The sequence below is a fragment of the Rattus norvegicus genome, chromosome 4 (assembly GCF_021556685.1).
Source record: "Rattus norvegicus strain SHRSP/BbbUtx chromosome 4, alternate assembly SHRSP_T2T, whole genome shotgun sequence".
NCBI classification, from domain to species: Eukaryota; Metazoa; Chordata; class Mammalia; order Rodentia; family Muridae; genus Rattus; species Rattus norvegicus.
In genome coordinates this window covers 173,364,743-173,386,641 of record NC_141537.1, presented here as the reverse complement: position 1 = coordinate 173,386,641, position 21,899 = coordinate 173,364,743, and the positions used below count along the sequence as shown (strand labels likewise).

The 21,899-nt window shown below is 41.8% G+C and overlaps 1 protein-coding gene and 1 long non-coding RNA gene across 12 annotated transcripts in view; one reads left to right on the top strand and one right to left on the bottom strand.

Moving 5' to 3' along the window:
- The window catches only part of LOC102547496 (uncharacterized), a 6,938-nt gene extending 4,537 nt beyond the window's left edge, over nucleotides 1-2,401 (bottom strand). Inside the window, exons 1-3 of one of the 2 annotated variants that reach the window (XR_015686241.1) lie at nucleotides 2,155-2,240; nucleotides 1,426-1,575; nucleotides 1-356 (exon numbers count right to left, since the gene is read on the bottom strand). The exon at nucleotides 1-356 is cut by the window's left edge and continues 23 nt beyond it. This is a non-coding gene — a long non-coding RNA (uncharacterized LOC102547496). Of the gene's footprint in view, nucleotides 357-1,425; nucleotides 1,576-2,154 lie in introns of both variants that reach the window. The other variant, XR_015686242.1, reaches the window with a different exon arrangement.
- The window catches only part of Lmo3 (LIM domain only 3), a 63,036-nt gene that overhangs the window by 3,380 nt on the left and 37,757 nt on the right, over nucleotides 1-21,899 (top strand). Inside the window, exons 1-3 of one of the 10 annotated variants that reach the window (XM_087658527.1) lie at nucleotides 1-25; nucleotides 799-864; nucleotides 6,184-6,397. The exon at nucleotides 1-25 is cut by the window's left edge and continues 258 nt beyond it. In XM_087658527.1, coding sequence (XP_087514653.1) covers nucleotides 6,192-6,397 — 206 coding nt within the window. In that variant the 5' untranslated portion in view covers nucleotides 1-25; nucleotides 799-864; nucleotides 6,184-6,191. The other 9 variants (XM_087658525.1, XM_087658524.1, XM_087658523.1 and 6 more) reach the window with 9 other exon arrangements.

Sequence of the window (21,899 nt, the reverse complement as noted above, 5' to 3'; positions counted from 1 at the left end):
TTCTTCTTGTGGGCGAGTCCTGGAGGTAGGGTCCTTCCCAGAGTCCAGTCCTGCAGAGGTCACGTTCTCTGTGTGATGGGGGTGGGTGGGAGGGGATGTCCCCAGCGTTTGTCAGGAGCATATGCACTGGGTTGTGCTGACTGCACTCCAGGCTTGTCAATTTTCACCCTGGGAAATTAGCAACAAAGCCTGGATCTGTCTCGTGGCTGCTTTTGCACTTTCCGAGGGCGGCTGTATTTGACTGAGCTGCAGAACAGACAGCAGAGAGAGAGAGAGAGAGAGAGAGAGAGAGAGAGAGAGAGAGAGAGAGAGAGAGAGAGAGAGAGAGAGAGCGCTCTAGCGAGCGAGGGAGCCAGCTAGAGGGAGGGAGAGAAGGAAGAGAGAGAAGAGGGAGGGGTGGGGGCGAGAGGTAAATACTCTTAAATCGGAAGGGAGCTGCCTCCACTGTGGTTCTGACAGGCGCTGCCTGGGCTCCAAGGCGCTGTAATAACTGGGTGACCTTTTCTTGGGCTGTATTATGTCTGGCTGGGAAGGGATTGCATTTTGCGGCTGAGAGCCAGGGCTTCCTTCAGCTCGGGCTCCTCGCACGCTGCTGGGGTAAGTTGTCAGGAGCCAGGACCAAGAGAGACATCCCCCGGACTGCAGTTGCCTAAAAGAAGGACACCTGTGGCTCGCATGCGGTCCACACTGGTACTTGGCGGATCCTGGAGGACCTCATTATTTTAAACTTAAAAAAAAAATAGAGATTCTACCCCCCCGTTTTTTTTCAAACAATGTTTCTTTTTGACCTTTCCCAAGGAGAAGCGCTACCAAGCAGCCGCTGTGCTCACTGAACACCCTCCCCTGTATTGCTTAATTGAGAAGGTAAGTGAGAGACTGTGTACACACGCGTCGGCTTATTTGTGCTGTGTGTGTCTGCTGGTGCGCGCGTGCGTGTGCGGATGTTGGGTGTTTTTTTTTTTTCTTCTTCTTCTTCTTCTTCCCCATCCTCTCTCAATGAAGCATAAAGTAAAGCTGCTCGCGAACCATCTGCAACTTTCACCGGGCTGCAGGTCTGCAGAGACGGTTTTGTGTTCGTTTGTTTTTGTTTAAATCATGGGAGGCATCATTATTTTTATGATGAGACATGAAATAGATGTGGGGCGGAAGACGTGGATGCCGAAGGAAGAGAGGGAGCGCGCGCGGCTGCAGCGCGACATCTCAAGTAGGAGTCCAGTGCATAATAGACAAAGTTCATTGCGAGCTGCAGCATTCGCACACCCTGACTCCGGAAGAGGGGTTGGGACAGTTTGCAAAGGTTGGGGGTGGGGTGTTGCTTCCAGTCTAAGGGAAGTGGCATCAGTCTTGGGTATTTTCCCAGACCTCTCTACACCTGCTTGGTGAAATTTATGCCTGCCACCCCCAAGAAAGAGTTGAAATTACAACCTTGTTTTTGTCGACACCCCTGCCTCTCCCAATGCAACCTTAATATCAAAACACTGCTTCTGTGTGTTGCAAAAAGTGACTGGGTCGGGGCATGGAGACGGGGGACAAGTGTCCAATGTAGGTAGCTTCCTTGTACCCAAGTGTCTGCATCTTGGCAGGTAGAGAGAGAGAGAGAGAGAGAGGGAGAGAGAGAGAGAGAGAGAGAGAGAGAGAGAGAGAGAGAGAGAGAGAGAGAGAGAGAGAGAGAGAGAGATTCAGCACATTTTAACCGGGGCTACTCAGATTGCTGTTATGAAACACAAGTCAGATTTATGATCTTTTTCATACCGAACACGATATGCTATGCTAACACCGCGTGTGACGGTTTAATCAAATCCATTTGTTACCAGGAAGCTAAAAGGGGCCGCTGGGATTTTAGGATTACGGGCAGAGTGAGGGAAGCATGTGGCTTTGTCATTCGCCATCATTCTACATGCTCCCTCGTCCCTTCCCCCACTGCCTGCCTCCCTCGCCCGCCACTAGACCCTAGCTCCCCAAGTGGCTTCACAATAGTGGATCCTGGGCCCTGTACGCTGCTCACCAGGTCCACGCTTGGGCCCCAAACCCAAGTGATTCCTCTCTTCTACTCTCTGCCTCCGGGCTCGGTGTTCCAAGCGAAGCTGCAGCAGCGACTCAGGCACACCTCAGTCAACTCATGCAGAAACAAGAGAAAAGTTTTGGTAAGGTTACCTTCTCTCACAGATGCACTTTCTCGGGGCCGCTAGACACTCGTGGCTACCTCCTCAGCCTGCCTGCTCTTCTCCTGCTGAAGATACGAAATATTATTGTTGCTGCTGCTTTTAAAAGACTGCTGCTTTCAACCAATTAATCTCGCTAGGTGCCACAAATACTGGGACATTCTTTGCAAAAACCACCCCTGTGTGGCTACAAAGACACAGCCACAAAAGGTTGGATCATAAACTCCGCAAGGAAATTCTTTGTTAGAGTGTATGTATGTTTCTTATTTTTTTTTTATTTTGCATGTGAGCTGCATCAAAATTGAACCCAGTCTTGCAAATCTCTTGTTGGCCTTTGCCAAGCACTAGCACTTTGCTGCCATGGTAACTGTAATTAAACTGATAAGAGTGGGGAAATGTCAGTATCTCTGAGCCTTGCAGCTGCATTGGAGAAAAAGGGAATCAAATTGGTTCCCAGCTCCATTGCTCAAAAAGGGGAGGGTGGTGGAAGGACGCTGAGGGGGCTGGGAGTTGAAGGGGCAGAACAGAGTTAAGCAGCTCCAGTCCGAGAGATTTGGGGACATCCATTTGCATTGTTTTCCCTTAGGGGGCTGCAGCCTGTAGGGGTGCTCTGGGCCAGTGAACAGAGAGAAACAAGCTTTTAGGCCCAATCCAGTTTTTCCAATCCGGGGTGGGGGGTGGGGGGAGAGCCTGAGTGGGAGGAAGATGGGCAGGAGGAGAGACAATCTTTTGTTTGGTACTCTTGGCAATCGGAAGGCTGTGTTGGCCAAATTCTTTTAATCTATGTCATTGCTCCCAGCTGCGAAACCTGCGGACCCAATTTTAGCATCCTCTCTGCCAAAAGCCCCTTCCTCTGCTTCCCAAATTGTCCTCTGGAAATCTTCTGAAAGGGGAAGGGAGCGTTCTCCATCCATTCAGTGTCATCAGTCCAAAGAATACATACGTGTAAAAAAAAAAAAAAAAAGCCCACAGTGCCTGAGCACTGCACATCCTTCTTTATTCTGGTTATTTTTTTTTTTAGCCCCTATGTGTTGTGGAGTTGTGGTTACTTTGTTGTGTTAACTACTGAAGCTAAGACTGTTCGGATGAATGGCACAGAACAAGGGAACATAATAGATGCAATCAACCGGCAGGCCTTCTCACAATGCGATCCAGGCAATTAAAAGCTCACCAGAGTTTAAATGAAATGGTGCTACTTACTCCTGCACAGCTCACCACACAGGCTGCTATTTATGTCTTTCTTTCTTTTTCTTTTCTTTTTTTTTTTTAAAGAAACTATGATTTCCCTTAAACTGTCAAATAACTCAGAATGGCAGGGTCTCAGAGGCAGTAAGAATTTCCCTCAGAACAATTTGCATGCCAATCTGAAAACTAGTTATGGGTGCCCATGGACGGGCTAGGAGCAACTTGGGAAGTGTCTCACAGACCAGGACACATAACTCTCCCCAGACATACTCCTTTGGATCAGGAGCAGAGACTGCTCAGTACTTTCTGCCTTCTCGGTGCCTGGCAGTGTGGTGACGACCAAGTGGTTGTTTTCCTATGTCTTTTTTTTTTCTAAATGCATAGAATAGAACGGATTCCATTTGCAAGAGAAAAGGGGGGTCTCTAAAAGAAGATATGGGGATGGGGTAGACAATATCAGATTCCTTTCATGCACAAGGCCGAACAGAGTGTAAGAGTTTCAGTTATTAATTGGCCTCTGAGTGCTAAATTAAAATGTCAACACAACAAAAACACTTTGTGAAGACAAGCAGGGTAGCATTCCTTGTGCCAAATGTTGGTGTCTGCTGTCTTGGCTACAATGCATTTTGGGTAAAGGTAACTGACCCTCTACCCTTAATAATAATATATCGTGAGTATGGGAAATAGTGGCATTCAGCTTACTACCAAAATTATTTTTTTAATCTTTTAGCTTAGTGATGTTTTTTAAAAAAAAAAAAACAACGTAGATAAGTAGGATAGTTAACAAACATTCAGATGCTCGCGGTCATGAAATCCTGTTTTTCATAAATCAAAATCATCCCCCACCCCCTTCATCCCCAGGTATATGACTGAGAGACGCCTGGGTCTGTTGTACACCGTAATTAATGGGATTCATGCCTTGTGGGACCTTGCTAGAGAAGGATAACTAGTTCTGATCAAAGAAACTTCGTCTGTTAGAAGTTCTAGACAGTGAGATTTAGCAGAGCTATCAAGGTTATGATTAATCTACACTAGGCCCTGGGCTCCTTCAAAGAAAAGGGATCAGACACCAGGCTACAGGGCCACCACCTGCTCTTCTGCACAAATCCGGCTGATGGTCCACTGCTCGGAGCGTCACATCCACGAGTGTCAGACACACAGAACAACCCCGGCTGCTTTCTTCCCTGTGTGCTTTCCTCTGCAACTCTACTAGACAAGGAATTTTCTTACCTGAGCTCAAGAACATGCGAAGAGCATGCTCTATTCCTGTGCCATCAGTAGCTAGAAAGCAGGCTTAGCTGTGGAGACGCTCCATGCCCCTTGTCGGTGGGTTTTGGTGTTGGTGTTTTGTTCTGTTTTATTTGTTTCTTTCTTTGGTTGTTTTTCCCCCCAGGGTAGGTAATGAGGGGTTGCTATCAGAAGGAAGGAGAGAGTTTGCGTATCTTAAGGAGAAATGAATCGCCAAGGCTTCCCTTCTCCCTTCTGAAACTCTCTTAAACACACACATATTTGCTGTTCTGTATCTCTGGGCAAACAAGTTTAAAACTTTACTTTAGGAGAGGAAAGGCCATGTTAAGGGGCGATCTGAGGGTTACGGAGAGGGAGACCACCTGGCCTCAGGTGCACAGCACTACTGTCCTCCAGCTTCCAAGGGACTCCTTCACTCCTGTGACTCTCTGCATTCTGATCTGTAATACGAGAGAGTCGATGATGTCTGCGGTGGTTTATAGTGATTCAAACCCATGGTTTGATAAAGATGAAGCTTTAATAGTTGGCCAGCATTCCTCTCTTTTTTTTAAGGCTGAGTGTTTGACACCTGGGGAACAATAAAGGAAAAAACTCAAAAAAAAAAAAAAAGAGTATTCAGTTAATTGAAAATATTTCAGTCGAGTTGTAAAAGCCATAAAAGCCAGCCAGACTCCTTGCTTATGAAGAAAGTTCGGCACTGAAATACGAGGAGGTTCCTTTATTTAATGTGGTGCACGCACATCTTCTGTGAATACCTGTTTGTGGATGAGTGCATAGTTTTGCTCCCTCTTGTACTTAGTCTTCTATTGTCTTTTCTTTCCCTTATGAAATATCTGTATGCTTGTGGCTATAAATTGCACAACCCCATACTCATTTTATATTAAAACGTATGTTATATAATCAAGTGGTGAGTCTTCAATGGAAGCAGTGGCTTATGTGTTTGAAAATAAATACACTTTGTTATTTTAACACAATGAACACTTTGAAATATCGAGGACACGGAAGCAAGTATTTGGATGTAAGTGAGCACTGTGGGATTTATGGGCTTTGGGCTAGATGCCCTGTGCCCTTATCTGTAAACTTTTGTACATCCAAGTAAGGTTCTGAATTTCCCCCCTATAGATGTATGCTGCTCCCATCAAATGCACATCAAGTGAATTGTTTATCCAGTTAGGCAGTTTTGATCCCCGTCAGCCAACTATAAGTTAGTTTCAGTTTCTTGCTTCTTAGGATGCCATCCACTTGTTCAGATGCTCTTCCCGGGGGAACCACAGTGTGGAGAACGGGACACTGTGGAAATGATTAAGGATTTCTAACCTTCCCTATCCAGTGTCAAGGTCCAACGTACGTCGTACGTCAATTCATCACTGCTGCTGCTTCCTGTCAATGAGCTCATCATGGTTCTCACGGGGCTTTGATAAAATCCAAAATGTAGTTCGATTGTAGTACATCCCTCAAAAAAGGAAGAAGGGAGGGAGGGAGAAAGGAAGGAAGAGTGCAGAGGCCGTGTTTTACCATTTCACTTGTCTGTCTGTCCTTCCTTCCGTCTTGGGAATCTCAGCTCTCTTTTCTCGTTTCTTTTCCTCAGGCATACAAATGCTCTCAGTTCAGCCAGACACCAAGCCGAAAGGTTGTGCTGGCTGCAACCGCAAAATCAAGGACCGGTATCTCCTAAAGGCGCTGGACAAATATTGGCATGAGGACTGCCTGAAGTGTGCCTGCTGTGACTGCCGTTTGGGAGAGGTGGGCTCCACCCTGTACACTAAAGCGAACCTTATCCTTTGTCGCAGAGACTACCTGAGGTAGGAGTTCTCTTTGCACGCCAGCATTGGCTGGACGCCTTTTACAGTACATTTGTAAGTGTGGTTTCTGGCTTGTTTGTTTGATTTCCTTAACTACCGACCGGTGTTCTTAAAGATGTTACACTGCTGGCCTCCTCCATGCTGGCTTTTATCAAGCAAACTTTTGCTTAAGGGATAGCCAACAGAAACATCTAAAGTGTTTTAATTTGGCTTGTCTGATCGAAGAACCAGTCATTCATTACATCGAAAATGGTAGCTGATGCCAGGGATGTTTGGATGAAAAGCACCATCCAGGTTGTTTGTTTCTTTAGAGCACAAGAGGCAAAATTGGTTGAGCCTGACAGAGAACTGAGTTTGTTGCTTACCTACATGTGTTAGCTCTGTACTTTTAATAAGTTCGTTCGACTTTAGTTGAACTGAATGTTCTGGTTAGTCAGCGAACTTTCCTGTCTCACGTACATTAAAGAAAGTCAGTTTTAAATTCTTAGTTTGTATTTGTTGGTATGTTTACTGCAGTGTTTTGGACCCCTGACACAGAGCGACTGTCTCCCTACCTAGTGATACTCAAGTCATTGTTTCTATATTGAGCGGCCTCAAGACTCGCTTGTGATTTTATGGAGAATAAAAGTAAAAACTTCAAGGTTGTTGGGAGCCATTGCGACCCTCCAAAGTACAAACACCCAGACAGTGGGGGTATCCAAGGTTATGCTGGCTAGGTGTTAGTCCAAAGCCTCCCTGCTTTTTGTCAACACAGAAATGCTCCTGAAGAGAAAGCATTTTCTTCTCAGGGGGCTTGTGACTTGACTTGGCTGCAAATTACTTATCTTAATAAAGTGGGATCTATCAAATTAGAGAAATGATATATGGCATCATTTGGGTTTTCATATTTGATACAATTAATCATTTTTTTCTAGCCTGACATTAAGCTATTTATTTTGAATCATTTTTTCCCTATGACACAAAATTTATGAATTGGTAGTAACTCCCTATACCAACCATCTTGGCCATTCTGGGAGGCGATTCTTGGGAAATTTGATCCCTCTTTTCTTAGTCTATAAAGCGGCTACTTAAAGTCAGATTTTTATCCTAATACATATATATCTTTTGATTAATGGTGGTTGCATGAGGGGAAATCCAGTGTGGTTTATCGAGTTCTGCTCACCCCTGGAAGTGTTGCTCTGGCCTGTGCCTGCAGCCTCCTGGCTAATTATAAGCACTTGTTACCACTTCCCAGAGCTCAGAAGCACGCAAGGTGCCAACAATGAAAAGTAACTCTGAGGAGCCAGGGCTTCCCTCATTATGGTGGCAAACTAATCAGAGTTAACTTACAACAAGAATCCTTCCAGAAAGAACTCTGCCGTCTTTGAACTTTTCTTCTTTGAAATAAAAATGTCTCCTGTGCTCCTTGTGAATGAGCGCCTCATTTCCAGATAAAGCGTTTGTGTTTGCTCTCCGTGATCTGACATGGTGCTTGCCAGGTTTGCTTTGTCTGTGCTAAGCAATGCTCGCGGCTTTTTGACTTCTTTTGACTTTCATTATGCGAGATTTTAGTATTTCAAGTGGATTTAGGTTTGCCATTGTAAACAAGGAGTTTATACAGTTTGGGCTGGAGTAGGTATTTTAATAAGTAAAATAAATAAGTAAACCTTAAGGAAAATGCAAAGAGTGTGGCTCGAATGCTTTAGACATTTCTGAATCAGAAATGTTGAGTCTACCTGGTTCGTGGGGAAAACAGTTTTGCATTTTCAATGTGCGGACATCAAAGGAAGTAACCTTGGGTTTGTTTTATTTTATTCTTCCTCGTGGTAGCAAATAGGACAGACTGTTAACCTAGGGTCTGACCATCTCCAGCCAATGCTTCCTCCAAGGAAATTTATCAAAATAGTTTCCTTATCTGAAGTGTTCATCTCTCCTTAAAAAAATAACAAAATGCACATTACTTTTCGAGATAAAAACTTTTCATTTCTGCCGGGCTTTAATTTCAGCTGGCTTACTTATAAACATATCTTGCTCTTTCAGATATGGTCTGATCACCAATATGTTCATTTCTCAAAAAACAATTTGCTCCGAAATTGGTCATTACCACATTAATGGCCAGTTGTTATGTTAACAGCCCAGGGGTTGTTAACATTTCAGACTAAGTTGTTAACAGCAAGCCTACTCCTTATTTAAGCTGAAGGTTTGCTGTGTATAATGTGACCTGGGCCGTTTCAACAAGACCTCAAAAGTGTCAATGAGGAATGGAGAGCTTGCATAAAATACTGTTATGAGTCACAGAATTTGCCACAGATGTGGATTCATGTGAAAAGCATAGGCCTCCATGACATTATAGGGACGAGACGTGCTTCTAAGAAGTTAAAAGTCTGAACCTGTGTTTCTAAGTCAGTACTTACTATCAAATCTATTCATAGATCATAGGACACAGCCATTTACAAATGCCTGTTAGATGTATGGAGGGTAGAATTCGAAACAATGTCCAAAGCTAAGAATAAGGGGAGAAGGTCATTAAGTAATGATGTTTTGGACTCTGGCCACTGCTTTCAGACTCGTTGGTGGAAATGTGCATAAAACAGTCAGCGCATAATTAAAGTTTCAGAATTAAGACTCTGGAGCCATTAAGATTGTTTATTTTATTGTAAGGATATTTATAATGCTGCGACTAAGGAACAAATACTTTTCCATGTCTCACTGCCGAGCCTCAAAAACCATTTTCCTCCTTGTTCAGCACGTGTACTCTGTCTGTCTGTTTCACGGGCAATGTTTAGCCACTTAAATCCTGTTTCGGAATAGTTGCTTTTTTGATCTTCGAAGTATCATATGATTTTTTGTTCCAGCACCAAGCGAGCCACAAGTAAGTTACAGATTTAGATTGTCCCTCTGAGTCACTAGGTACCTAAGAAAGCAAGTGCTAAGGGAGGCATCGCCCACGCTTACAAACTGCCACTTACCGGTTTTATGCTAAAGTAGAAAATTGTTCATAGCTGGAGAAGAGGGAAATATTTTATCAATTGTACTTAACAGCCTAATTAACGTTTCTCTCTACAGAATAAAAACAAGCAAACAAACAAACAAATGAACGAAGAACAGTTCATTTTAAACAATGAGGAGTTTTAGAAGGCTTGGCTCTTAGGCTGTGTGGCTAGGGCAGTGTTAGGAATGAAACCATGCAAGCCCTGTGAGTCACGGATTGGAGGTATTAAATTATATGAGAATGCATAAATTTAGATAGCAGGATACTTTCTGAAGGTATTCATTATTGTGATATGTCTTTCTCCAAGACAGGTTTTTGTTTTTGTTTTGTTTTTTTTAACCTTTGTCACACAGCCCCACTTAAGGGAAAACAGAACAGTTCTAGTGGCTGCAGCCTGGGTCCTCAGAGTGGGGCTGCTCACTTCCCGAAACTGCCCTGTCTTGTTGGCTTATCTTTTGGTCTACTATTTTGCTACGAGCATCAGATGGACATATCCAAGGGGACAGAGTTTACTTCCTTGCAGGAACACTCTTCCTCCCCTGGAGGAACTTTTTCCACGAAGAAAGAGAAGCATGATTGACTTTTGAAAGTTCTCTCTCCCTTCAGAATAAGGGCGTGTGGTCCATCTACAGTCAGGTAGCTACGTGTCCAAGCTGCGACATGGAATTGGTAAAAATGAGGCCAGCGTTGTTTCTATTCTTCAAAGGATTTTGAAAGGCAACTCTATGACACAATATACAAAAAGCACCTTTAGACTTTAAATTAGAGTTTAAAGTTGATCCTACCTAAGAATAGCCATTTGTTGAATAAAAATAGCAACATTTAGCACTTGTGCCTAAGAGACTTTGGTCAGTACTGGCACTCTTTCCTCTGTCTTGTCGAATGTGAAGAGCTGCTGGATAACCAGAGATTTAGAATTAAGACTTTGCATAAACATTAAACACTTAGAAGGGCAGAAATGTCCCAATTCCTTTACTTTTTGACCTAGAGGGGGAAAAAAATCAGATCTTACCACTCTATCCTTTGGCGAGCCTTTGTTGTGTGTGTGTGTGTGTGTGTGTGTGTGTGTGTGTGTGTGTGTGTGTGTGTGTGTTCCTGCAGATTCAGATTTGAATGGTATATTCTAAGCATTCAGCCAACACTGCCTATCTCTGGTATGTCTTTGAATGGTGCCTTGCCAGGAAGCTGGTTCAAAGCTGTTTGCAATGGCGTGTGCCATTAAAGCAGCTTATAGCTGTTTCCATATGAGAAGCTGTAAAACGTCTTATATAAAATTTAATGCAATTTGCTATTTTTATATGCGAGCATGATTTGTTTAAAATGAAACTACTGGGAAAGAGAGAGATGCTTTGCGTTCCACAGAAGTTGCCAATTAACTAAAATGATTGAAGCTTGCTCTGCCGACTGGAAATTTTATGTACTTTAATATAATAATGTAACTCTTAAAGAGAAAATTAAAATAAAATTGTTGCGCAAAGCATCAATCTAGCTATAACTTTATTTCACACTGATCAAACCTGGTACTTCTAAGCTTTTATGTAAGATTAAATTTATATTGATGGGTGATTATAGCCCTAAATGTAAATAGGGATGTGTTATTAATACTGTCTCATTTGGGCAAAATGAAGCTTAGTGTCTGTCGTAATGTGAAATAAAGTATTCATTCTTTTCTCCTCACTTTCGTCTTCTGAACAGGGAGCAGATGGAAATATTTGCCTGGGAAACAGCACATTATTATTTTTTAAATAACTTTTCATCATCTGAATTTAAAAATAAAATAAGCTTCTACCTAGATTGAGATACCTCACACCTAAACTTTTTCTACAAGCTTCATTTGAGGCTTTAGGCCTTTTGCTGGGAGTGCCTTATTTGATCTTAGTATAATGACATATTTTGATGCATAAGCATACTTCAGTCGTGGTCTTTTGAAAAATACTGGTCTGACTCTCCCAAATTATTTTACATTATTTACAGCTTTACCGAGAGTTGCGATTTTTTTTTTCCGTTTTGCCTTTATCATAGGGAAGTATTGTTGAATTGTAGTTTAGAGGATATAATATGCACAGAGCAATTTAGTGAAGGGATGGTCATGTCATTTGGTGCAACAGCTTAGAGAGATGCTCCTTGCCTGGGAAAATAATTGGGAGTTCATAGCAGACTTCCTGAGGGACAAGTACAGAGGAAGTATGTCTATTAAAAATGTTTAATCCATACGTAGAAATTTTTCCTTTGTAAATTTATCTATAACCTCTTTGTACTTTTAATTCCCCAGTTACCCATCTGTAATGAACGAATATTTGCATAATTCATATAATTAACACTATTTGTTTTGTGGGATTTTTTTTTCTTGACTTGTTTTATACACTTCAGCTATTCTCATGGAAAAATACCAATTCTCTGGAAATATAAAAAAAAAAATCCCACGTTATTTATCTCTTTGTTTTTGTTCCTTTCATCATTTTGCGATGCATTGAACTTCAATGAGGTTTGTTTTTAATATGGAGGTTGGATGAATTAGACATACCTGACTTAGCAAAGAGTAAGAAGCAATTTCTACAAGTTTATTAAGGATTAAAGGCATCTAGAAGAACTACATCTGAGAATTGCTGGAATCGCTTATTTTGCACTTTATAAATACATAGAATTCTGGGAAAGAATTCTATTTTTGGTTGCTCTTAGAAAATACCAAAGTAAAGCCAGTACTTCATTTATAAGCTCACCATTAGCGTCCATTAAGTGACTAATAATACATCTTAATGCTGTGTTTGGACTGCATAAACATAATTTATTAAGGAATTTCCTTTTGAAAATATGCTGAAAGTAGTAATTTTGTAAATGGTCTTGATGAATATTTACATTATAAAAATGTATTATGTGGTTCAGTTTTTCTGCCTCACATAAAAATTACAGATCCTAAAAATAAGAATTTTAGCCACCTAAATGATCATGGCAGTTTCCTGTCATTACTCTGTAACCCTTCCAAGTCCTCTTTTGGTATTTTGTTTAAAAAAATATTTTCCCCAATCCCATCATGCCATCATAGACAGAAGTTTCATCTCAGTCCCCTACCCTCTCAGTGAGCTGATATGTCTCATGTTTATCAAGTAGTGTGTGTGTGTGTGTGTGTGTGTGTGTGTGTGTGTGTGTGTGAAGGGAAATAGAAATAAAAACAGCAATATCTTACTCTCTTGCTCGAATGGTTTTTGCTCCATGTGTTATCTGTGTTTCTGTTGGAAGTCACTCACCTCTCTTCTTGACTCTTTAGTTTCATGGTGTGCTGAGCTTTGAAACCAGTGAAGTGCTGACACTTGAAGCCAGCTAATTTCCTCCTGTTGTAAGCGGCAGCACTGATGTGTTGTTGCAATGTTACATCTTTGCTAGTCTCGGGTGAAAGACAAATTTCATAATACTGGGTTTATTCCCATTGGATGCCTTTGGTGTTTATCTTCTGGGTCCGTTTTCACCGGCTCCTCTAGAGGCTGAGCCTGTCTTCTCTCGTCAGGGTTGTATGACAAAAACACAGTTTATCTGGAAACTAAGCAGGTACTCCCTCTGTCAAAGTATTTATGCAAATTTCATTTGGGGAAAAGTTTACACCATGAAACATGAAACATGTAACATGTATGTGGGTTTTCGTTAGTTTAAACTACTTATTTTTCTTACATTTTATATCTTATTATTGATGCTAATGGATAATTTTTCTGTAAAGGAATTATGATTTGAGCATAACCCTTTCATCATGTTAATCAAACATACATACTATCCACACAGAAACACCACGTCAACGACCTGTACGTACACTTGGGCCTTTTTAGTTTCTGTCCTATGCTCACCAATACTTAAGTTCTCAGCAATGTGTCCATAGTTCTAATCTTTCTGAATTCCTTTATGCGGTTAGCTTTTTATGATGTGCAGTGCATCTAGCTGTAGGCTTCACAAGTTTCAAATAAAATCACACTTGAGATAAATAACCATCCCGCACTAGTAGGATCCTTGATTTGAAGTTGTAAAATTAACATTAAGCTTTGTGTATTAAGTTAGAGTCTAATCAGCATGTGTTGTTATGATTCAATTTAATATTAAAAACTCTCCAACTGGGCTACTGGGAAAATAAAAGACTCTTAGGAATTGAAGGATTATTTGCAGAGGAGCGCACTAAAGCCATATTTAAGTGAAGTTGTTATTACGGGTGCTATACAGTGGTGTTCACATTAAGCCTATCCTATTAATAAAAGAGAAGAAGATCGGTTTTGGCAAACATAAATATCAAATGTGAGGAGAACAAGCGAGGGGCATGGGACTTCATAAAACATGTTAATGTTAACATTTAATATGAATTCAAATACCACAGAGAACAACAGAATCCCCCCACCCATTACAGGCACAGGCTCTGAAAAGGCAGCAGGAAGGTAGAAGCTATTTCCAGATATGCCAGGCAATTTGCAGCTTCCAAAACTTCCAGAACCCTGCCATGCTCTTTAATAGCAGTTTGCGATGAGTGCAGTACCCATATGGGTACCTAATCAATCTGTTTTTCCAAATCGGTTTTTAATTGGTTTTATTTCAGTTGTTACCTGTGGCAAGGTAGCGTGGGCTACAAACCCAACACTTGGTGGTTCTGAGCAGGAGAATTAACAGCAGGAGCTCAGGGTCAGCTACAAGTGACAGCCTTTGATAAAACGCTGACGTGTCATGAGAAAAACAAGATCATACCACTTTAGGATTCTTTACAATCCCAAGTACGATACTTCGCATCTATAAATTGCTCAGTAAACGCACATTCTTACTAATTGTGTCACATAAAGGTCGAGTTAGAGGCATGGGCCATTTCTGTCCCTTTCCTTGGGTTGGTGGGAACAAAGAAGGCAGAGTGTTACCATACCTTGTAACACTAAGTAAGGGTATGGACCGCCATCCACAGTCTAGTGTACCCAAATTGTAAAGGTGGCAAGTTCAATTATATATTAAGCCTATTAAAACTTAGGGCTGCACATGCATGCATTCATACTTTGAGAAAATACAAGTAATTTGAGTGTCGATATTTTATTATTGTAAATAAGAGATGGGAAAAGTGATATCCCTACTTGATTTTATGAGACACGTCAACAGGAAAATGTCGTGATTGACATTTTGCTATGTGAACAATTAAGATATTTGGTCTGAGAAATTTGTGAAGAATTTAGCACTTAATTCTTTTTCTACAACTGCTAAATATCGGTGATATTCTTGCTGAATAATTAAGTAAAATATGTAAGTTTTTTACTCTATTTATGACATTCAAAACCAATGTAGAAAACTGAGATGTGTATGCCTGGGTGAAATTAGAAGAGAGAGAGAGGGGCTGGGGGGAGGTTTGACTATAGCTGGGTAGTCTAGTATTTACGTAGTATACCCAGGGCACTGAGGTTAGTCCCTAGCATGAAAAATAAATGTAGAAAAGACAAACTTTAGAAAGAAGGTTTTAAGAGCAAATATAGACTCCTTAAAAATAGATTTTGTAAGTTAGAAATCTCTAGAGAAGCTGAGCTTCGTCAATGTGTTTGTGCATTTAGAGGAAGATAAGGATGGACCTGTGTTTGAACCAGGGTAGCGCTTTGCACAGACATCCAGGCTATCAAGGGCAGGTACCACTGACATGCTGCAGAACTTTTAGCTTTCTTGTCCTCCCCTTCTCATGCAATAAACATCTTCATTGTTCTAGGACATCGAGGCCCTAGGACATGATGCTGAATAAAACAAAAATCACACCTGCCTTATAAGAAGTTTTATTCCAATTAGAGTAAATAAGCATCAAAACAAGAGTGAGTTCTATAAGCATTAGTCACTACGGAGGAAAAGAGGTAGAACAGGGAGCATAGTGTGTGTGTGTGTGTGTGTGCACGCACGTGTGTGTACAAGTGTGCATGTATGTGAGTGTGTGTGTATGTGTGAGTCTGTGTGTGTATGAGTGAGTGTGTGTATGTGTGAGTGTATGTGTGTGTGTGCATGCATGTGCGAATGTGTATGTGTGTGTATGTGTGTGTGTGTGTGCATTGTGTGAGTATCCGTGTGCATGTGTGAGTGTGTGTGTGTGCATGTGTGAGAGAGAGAGAGTGTGTGTGTGTGTGTATGTGTGCACCTGCACACACACGCACGCACATTGCTTGCCTGCATGAAGGACTGACCTCTTAGGCTACATCTAGAAGTGACCTCCTGGAGACAGTTTCTTCAGTTACAGTTACAGTGTTAGAGGATATAATTATGTATACATTGCCACATGATGGTAATTTCATCTGCATTGGTGCACATTGGCTTTGATACTGTAGCGTATACATGATTTACGCACTAGTCACCAATGCGTATCTGAGCTCCTTATGGGATTCAGATATGCTTTATGCCTGGGACTATGTTATATTTATTTTTGTAATTTTACTACCCCAATGTCCATATTTGCCCCATTAAGCACTCAGTACATCAAATTCATTTAACAAGAATTAACATGCTAGCACAGGTGTGGTAACGCACTCCTGCTAAATTCATCACTTGGAAAGTTGAGTCCCCTACTTGAGATACTGAGTCGGGAGGACCTGTAACAAGTTTGAAGCCAACCTGGGCGACATAGTAAGTGTCTCTTAAATAAGTAGGAGTGAAGGCAGTTGGTATACAGAATTTTGTGTTTTAAGAGGCAGGGGGAAGAGGGATGGGATAGGGGATTTCAAAGGAGAAACTGGGAATGGGGACAACATTTGAAATATAAATAAGTAAAACAACCAATAAAAAAAGAGAGAGGCACGTATATGAAATGCATTCCGAACACCAAAAAAAGAATAGGAATGCTTTTGATAAATTTGAGGAGCACTGAAGATGCTACTGTGGGCACAGCAAGAGCAGGAGGCCTAGAAGTCAAAGGCGGTCAGCATGAGGGCTCTGCTGCCCCTGTCATGGGCACAGTGGGATTCGCCTGTACAATTCTGGGTGTCCCCTAGGGACGCCGTGTGCTCTGAGCAGTGCTCCTCAATGTCATCTGGGTTTAGAGAGCTCCTATCCTGAACCACGTGGGAAAGTTTGTCAGTCTCACTCACTGGTCATTTTTTCTTTCGGTGTCTTTTTATTTGGACATACCAATGAACGATCATAGTTAAGTACCAGCTATAAAATAGGAAACAAAAGCCACAAGGATATGTGATCTGACTACCGGCTAGTAACCCATAGGTTATTGCATAGTTGTGTGTAAGTCAACACTTGTACACATCTACTGATATGGTTGGAAGTTGATTTGAACTTCCAAGAGTTTCAGTGCCAAGTCCACGGAGAGGCCTGCGGCACTGTGGTGGGACCACAAACCACAGTGCTCGCTCAGAAAGGCGACCCCCGGTCAGCATATGAGCTCTTGGCAAATCGTAACAGAGTTGAAATCTTTCTGAATACTCACTCAGGCAATACAAATTACAGACGTGGAAGTTTTTTTAATAGTTGTCAGTGTTCAACTTTTGAAGTCCGTTGTACTGAGTTTGACTTTTCTCTCTGTTTCTAAAGTATAAGTCTGGCCTTGAGATGCACTTACCTTGTATTGTACAGGTCTGAGGTACACTTGAACACACACATACATGTGTGTGTGCACACACATACACATACAGAGAGAGAGAGAGAGAGAGAGAGAAAGACAGAGACAGAGACAGAGACAGAGACAGAGACAGAAACAGAAGGAGTGACAGAGACTTTAAAAATAAAAGTTTAGGGGCTGGGAATTTAGCTCAGTGGTAGAGCGCTTACCTAGGAAGCGCAAGGCCCTGGGTTCGGTCCCCAGCTCCGAAAAAAAGAACCAAAAAAAAAATAAAATAAAAGTTTAAAGTTAAGTTCAAACATATAGGGAATTAAATTGTTTTTAGAGAAAATAGTTATCCTGACATATATGCTCTAATTGGCATACAGATCGTTGAAGCAACTTTTTGGAAAGATGCCCCAGTGCTGGAAACAACCCAGTAAATAACACTCTGAATATTATAATGTATTATGTTTTCTGCAGTGAGATTTGCTCCTCACCTTAAACCTAGACCTAGTTCATCTGAGCTAGGCTGACACCAGGAAGAGATAAGCATTGTGTTTTAGAATTGAAATGTTAATATAATCATTACTGTGTATAAGCATTTTGCACATGTGACCCTGATGTCGGTTGAGGCCAGAATGAGGTTGATGGCTATCCCAGAGACAGGAGTTGTAGAAGATTGTAAGCTATGATGTGGGTGCTGGGAGTAGGACCTGGTTCTCTGGAAGTCCAGCCAGTATTCTCAACCAGGAATCCTCTCTCTAGTCCTCATGTTAAGTCTGCAGGTATACCACGAGTATTTCCTGAAGCTAAAAGAAATAAGGTGAACTGTACACGATTCAAAGTGTTCATACTTACGCGAAAAAAAGATGGTCTTGGGTTTTATCGCCACAAACACTTACTGAGAATCTGGGCTAATGTGTCGTGAATCTCACAGGGAGATACTGGACAGGACTTCAAACAGTGGCACCTATATTTCACACGCACACAAAGATGGCAATATATACTGTTCACACGGCTAGTGTTGGTCAAAGAGCTGTGTAAGAATTAGTCATTGTTGTCATCCTGAGTCCTGGGGACTTTCTCTCTGCAGCTTCTAGATGCCGGCTCACGTTTTACCAATGCCATCTTGTTCAGGTTGAATTGACATTCAAATCACTTACCATCACTTTCCTCTAAAGTAAACAGACTTTAGTTTGGCTTTAAGCAATGGCTGCTTTACCCTTGACCCCTCGGTCTGTTGATTGCTTAAATAAACTTATCAAGCATAGTTATTAAACAAAGGCTGGTTTTGACAAGATTGGTTGTCCGTTTGGCCGAATATGTCTAACATCCCATGCTTTTGATCAGGAGTGGCTATCTTCAAAGACCTGCAACAGATAACTCTAGAGAGATTTTACATTAATTCATTAAAAAAAATTGTTTTAGAAATGCATCTACAGATAATCATCAGTCTTTCTCTTTCATCGCTAAGGGGTGGTATGGGGTTTTATCTCACTTTTTAATTCTTATTTTTCTTTCTGCTTGCTGTTTGTTTATTGACCCCGGGTTTTGTGTGTCCCAGGCTGCTCTCAGAGTTGCTTTGTAACTGAGTATGAACTTGAGTTTCTGTTCCTCTTGCCTATACCTCCTTAGTGCTGTGTCGCAGGCCTTGGCCATCATTCCTAGTTAACAGAACCCTGGATCAAACCCAAGGCTTTGTGCTGCCAGACAAGAGGTCTACTAACTAAGCCACACACGCATTCCTATTGGTTTCCTTTCTGAGAAAGGGCTTCACTCGGGACCCCAGTTTAGCCTACAACTCACTGTATAGCAGACAGCTTCCAATGTACGGCTCTCCTGCCTCAGCCTCTCCAGGTCCTAAATCCTGGCATAATGGGTACAAACCACCACATCAGCCTTAAAATCTCATCATTCTACCATTGTGCTGCACACACCTTACTTGTCCCCATCACCACCAGCATTAGTGACAGAATAGTCAGGGACTCCTGTTAGGATCAATTCATGTGGTATTTATCTTCTGCGATTATCGATTTATTTAAAAAAAATTAGTCACACAAATTCTTGTCAATTCACCCAGCAGCTTGCCCACTAGGCAAGGCTAGACCCGATCACTAGGTTCTCAAGGTAGGCTAAGAAGCAAAACGGCGAAACGTTTAGATTTTAGGTTTGCACCAATTCCAATTCATCCCAGCCGTGTGCTCCTTTGCGAGCTGTTCAAGCCCTTGGGTCTGTGTGTATGGGCGAGCAGTGGCAGTACTTCTGTCGTGGAGTTACTGGGGGGACAGCCCTGGGAAAGAACTAAACAGGCTCATGGATGACTCACTGGCAGCTTCTGTTGCTATGAAGGAAGAACTTTGCTGAGTTATGAAGATAAGGTAGTGGAAAAATTAAACAGAAAAAGAACATTAAAGAAACAGATTAAGATGAGGTTTAAGAGTGATTAATAATCACGACTAGGAAGAGCTGCGACTGTAATAAGATCTCTCGCTGGCTTTTCATTTACAAAGAAGACGGATGAAGAAATAGCTAAATATCATGTGCACTTGAGGCCACGTTAAAAAAAAAATCCTAACAGTGGAGATTATTATTAGGGCCAATTTGACTCTTTAGGGGAATTAGTGGAAATTGGATTTGCTCTGTAACGGAAGTGACAGCTGCCTTAGATATCTTATTTGTCCTCGTCAGTCCTGGCTCAGCCTGTGAAAGCCCACAGCCTCATAAAGTATTCTATGTAGTGCCCCCTGGGTTGCTTTAGATTTCCTCAATAAATTTGATTTTTCATTCATTTTCTTGAATGAGAGCGATGTAAAGGTATCAGTATGTTTGTACTGAGTGTTTACCTCTTTCTTTCTTTATTTTTTATTTGAGTACACTGTAGCTGTCCACAGACACACCAGAAGAGGGCATCAGATCCCGCTACAGATGGTTGTGAGCCACCATGTGGTTGCTGGGAATTGAACTCAGGACCTCCGGAAGAGCAGTCGGTGCTCTTAAACGCTGAGTCGTCTCTCCAGCCCGAGTATTTACTTCTTACAATGCTCTCTAAACATTTTGACGGTGTTCTTGAAAATTAACATGTGCACCTTCAATTTATCTACGTTCATCTTGGGAGCCTGGAAGGGTGGCTCAGTGGTTAAGAATGGCTCCAGTTGCATATGTAGCAGAGGATGGCAATTGTCTGGCATCAATAGGAGGAGAAGCCCTTGGTCCTGTAAAGGCTCAATTCTTCAGTATAGGGGAATGCCAGGGCATTGAAGTGGGAGTGGGGGAAACCAGGAAAGGGTATAACATTTGAAGTGTTATACATAACAATGAAATGAAATACATAAAATATCCAATAAATTAAAAAGAATGCTCACTGTTCTTGCATTGGACCAGAGTTCAGTTCCCAGCGTTATATTATATAATCTCACAACTGCCTGTAACTCCAACCCAGGGGGATCTACTGTCCTATTCTCTTGTAGCCTCCATGGGTGCCACACTTAGAGGCAGCTGTCTGTATACAGCCGTGCACACATGATTAAAACAACCAAGATAAAAATCTTATAAACTGATAAATTAAAAATTTCCCATTGTGTAATTTTTTAAAAGATTTATTTATTATATATAAGTACACTGTAGCTGTCTTCAGACACACCAGAAGAGGGCATCAGATTGCATTACAGATGGTTGTGAGCCACCATGTGGTTGCTGGGATTTGAACTCAGGACTTCTGGAAGAACAGTCGGTACTCATAACCTCTGAGCCATCTCTCCAGCCCCTGTGTAATTTTTTAAAAAAATTATGATAGTGGTATTGAAATAAGACAAAAGGAGAAATCAAAACGCTGATCATTTGATGGGATCTCTGGGAATTTTGTACTCCCCCCCCCCCGCACACGGCCCCTCCCCAACCCATCCACCCACCACCATCCCCGTTCTTCAACAACTCTACATTAGTAGCTTTTAATGCTCCATTGAAAGTTGCTCAGTGATGATGGTTTGTGATGGGGGCGGGCAAACATGAATGCTTGGAAAATGAGTTATAAAGAAAAGCGTGGATCTCTGTTTCATTGTGGGAGGCTTCCTGCGTGTGAATTAGTAGGTCTTGGTGTGGTCATTTACTATCAAGCCAAGCTTTTGCTCTCGTGAGCACTGTGGTCATTCTGTGGCTGTATGATAGCCAGGGGTGAGGCTAATATGAGGCAGGGTTCCTCTCCCTCCCCTGCAAACCCCCCTTCAGGACACGGTGAGATCTGAGACAGATAAATGCTAAAAGAACCCTGTGTACCCAAGCGATGTTTGCAATGCATGTAATACATATCATTGTTTGTCTCCTGTAGTGAAAAATACTTGTGTCCTGCTGCTAAAACGTACTCCCGACAGAACAGTGCTTGCTATTATAGGGTCCATTGCTTAAAAAAAAAAAAAGAAAAAGAAAGAAAGAAAAAAAGAAACACTGACAGCAATACAATTTAAGAAAATCTAACACCAAGGGTAGTCAACCATGCAGGCTAGTATTAAGGGGCCAAAACTCAAGGCCAGGGGTTTATTTTTAAAAGAGCCACAGTTTATTTGCTAGTAGTAGGCAACATTGAAAGGGGGAAAAAAATAGAACTTGAGTTCCTTGCTCTCTAGTCTGCAGAAAATTAATGAAAGCAACAGTTCAATAAGATTTTATGGCAGGAATGTTTAAGTGAAACATTTTCGGAAGGCTTGGGAATTTTTAAACAGTTACTCGCCACTTAGAAAGCTATAACACTGTCTTGCGTAACAAATTGCTAGCACTGGATCCTAGGCACACCCCGTGACTTTCTCAAAGTGGGTAGTCAGAGCTGGTTAAGTGGAATCGCTTTGCTCATTTCGTGTGTGTGCATGTGTGTGTGTGTGTGTGTGTGTGTGTGTGTGTGTGTGTGTGTGTAGGTTATATAAATACCTTTGAGATTGACAGCCTGGCTCTACCCACAGTTACTACAGTTTAAAATGTAAGCTACTGTCCATGTAGTCCCGTGAGAGTAGGACAGT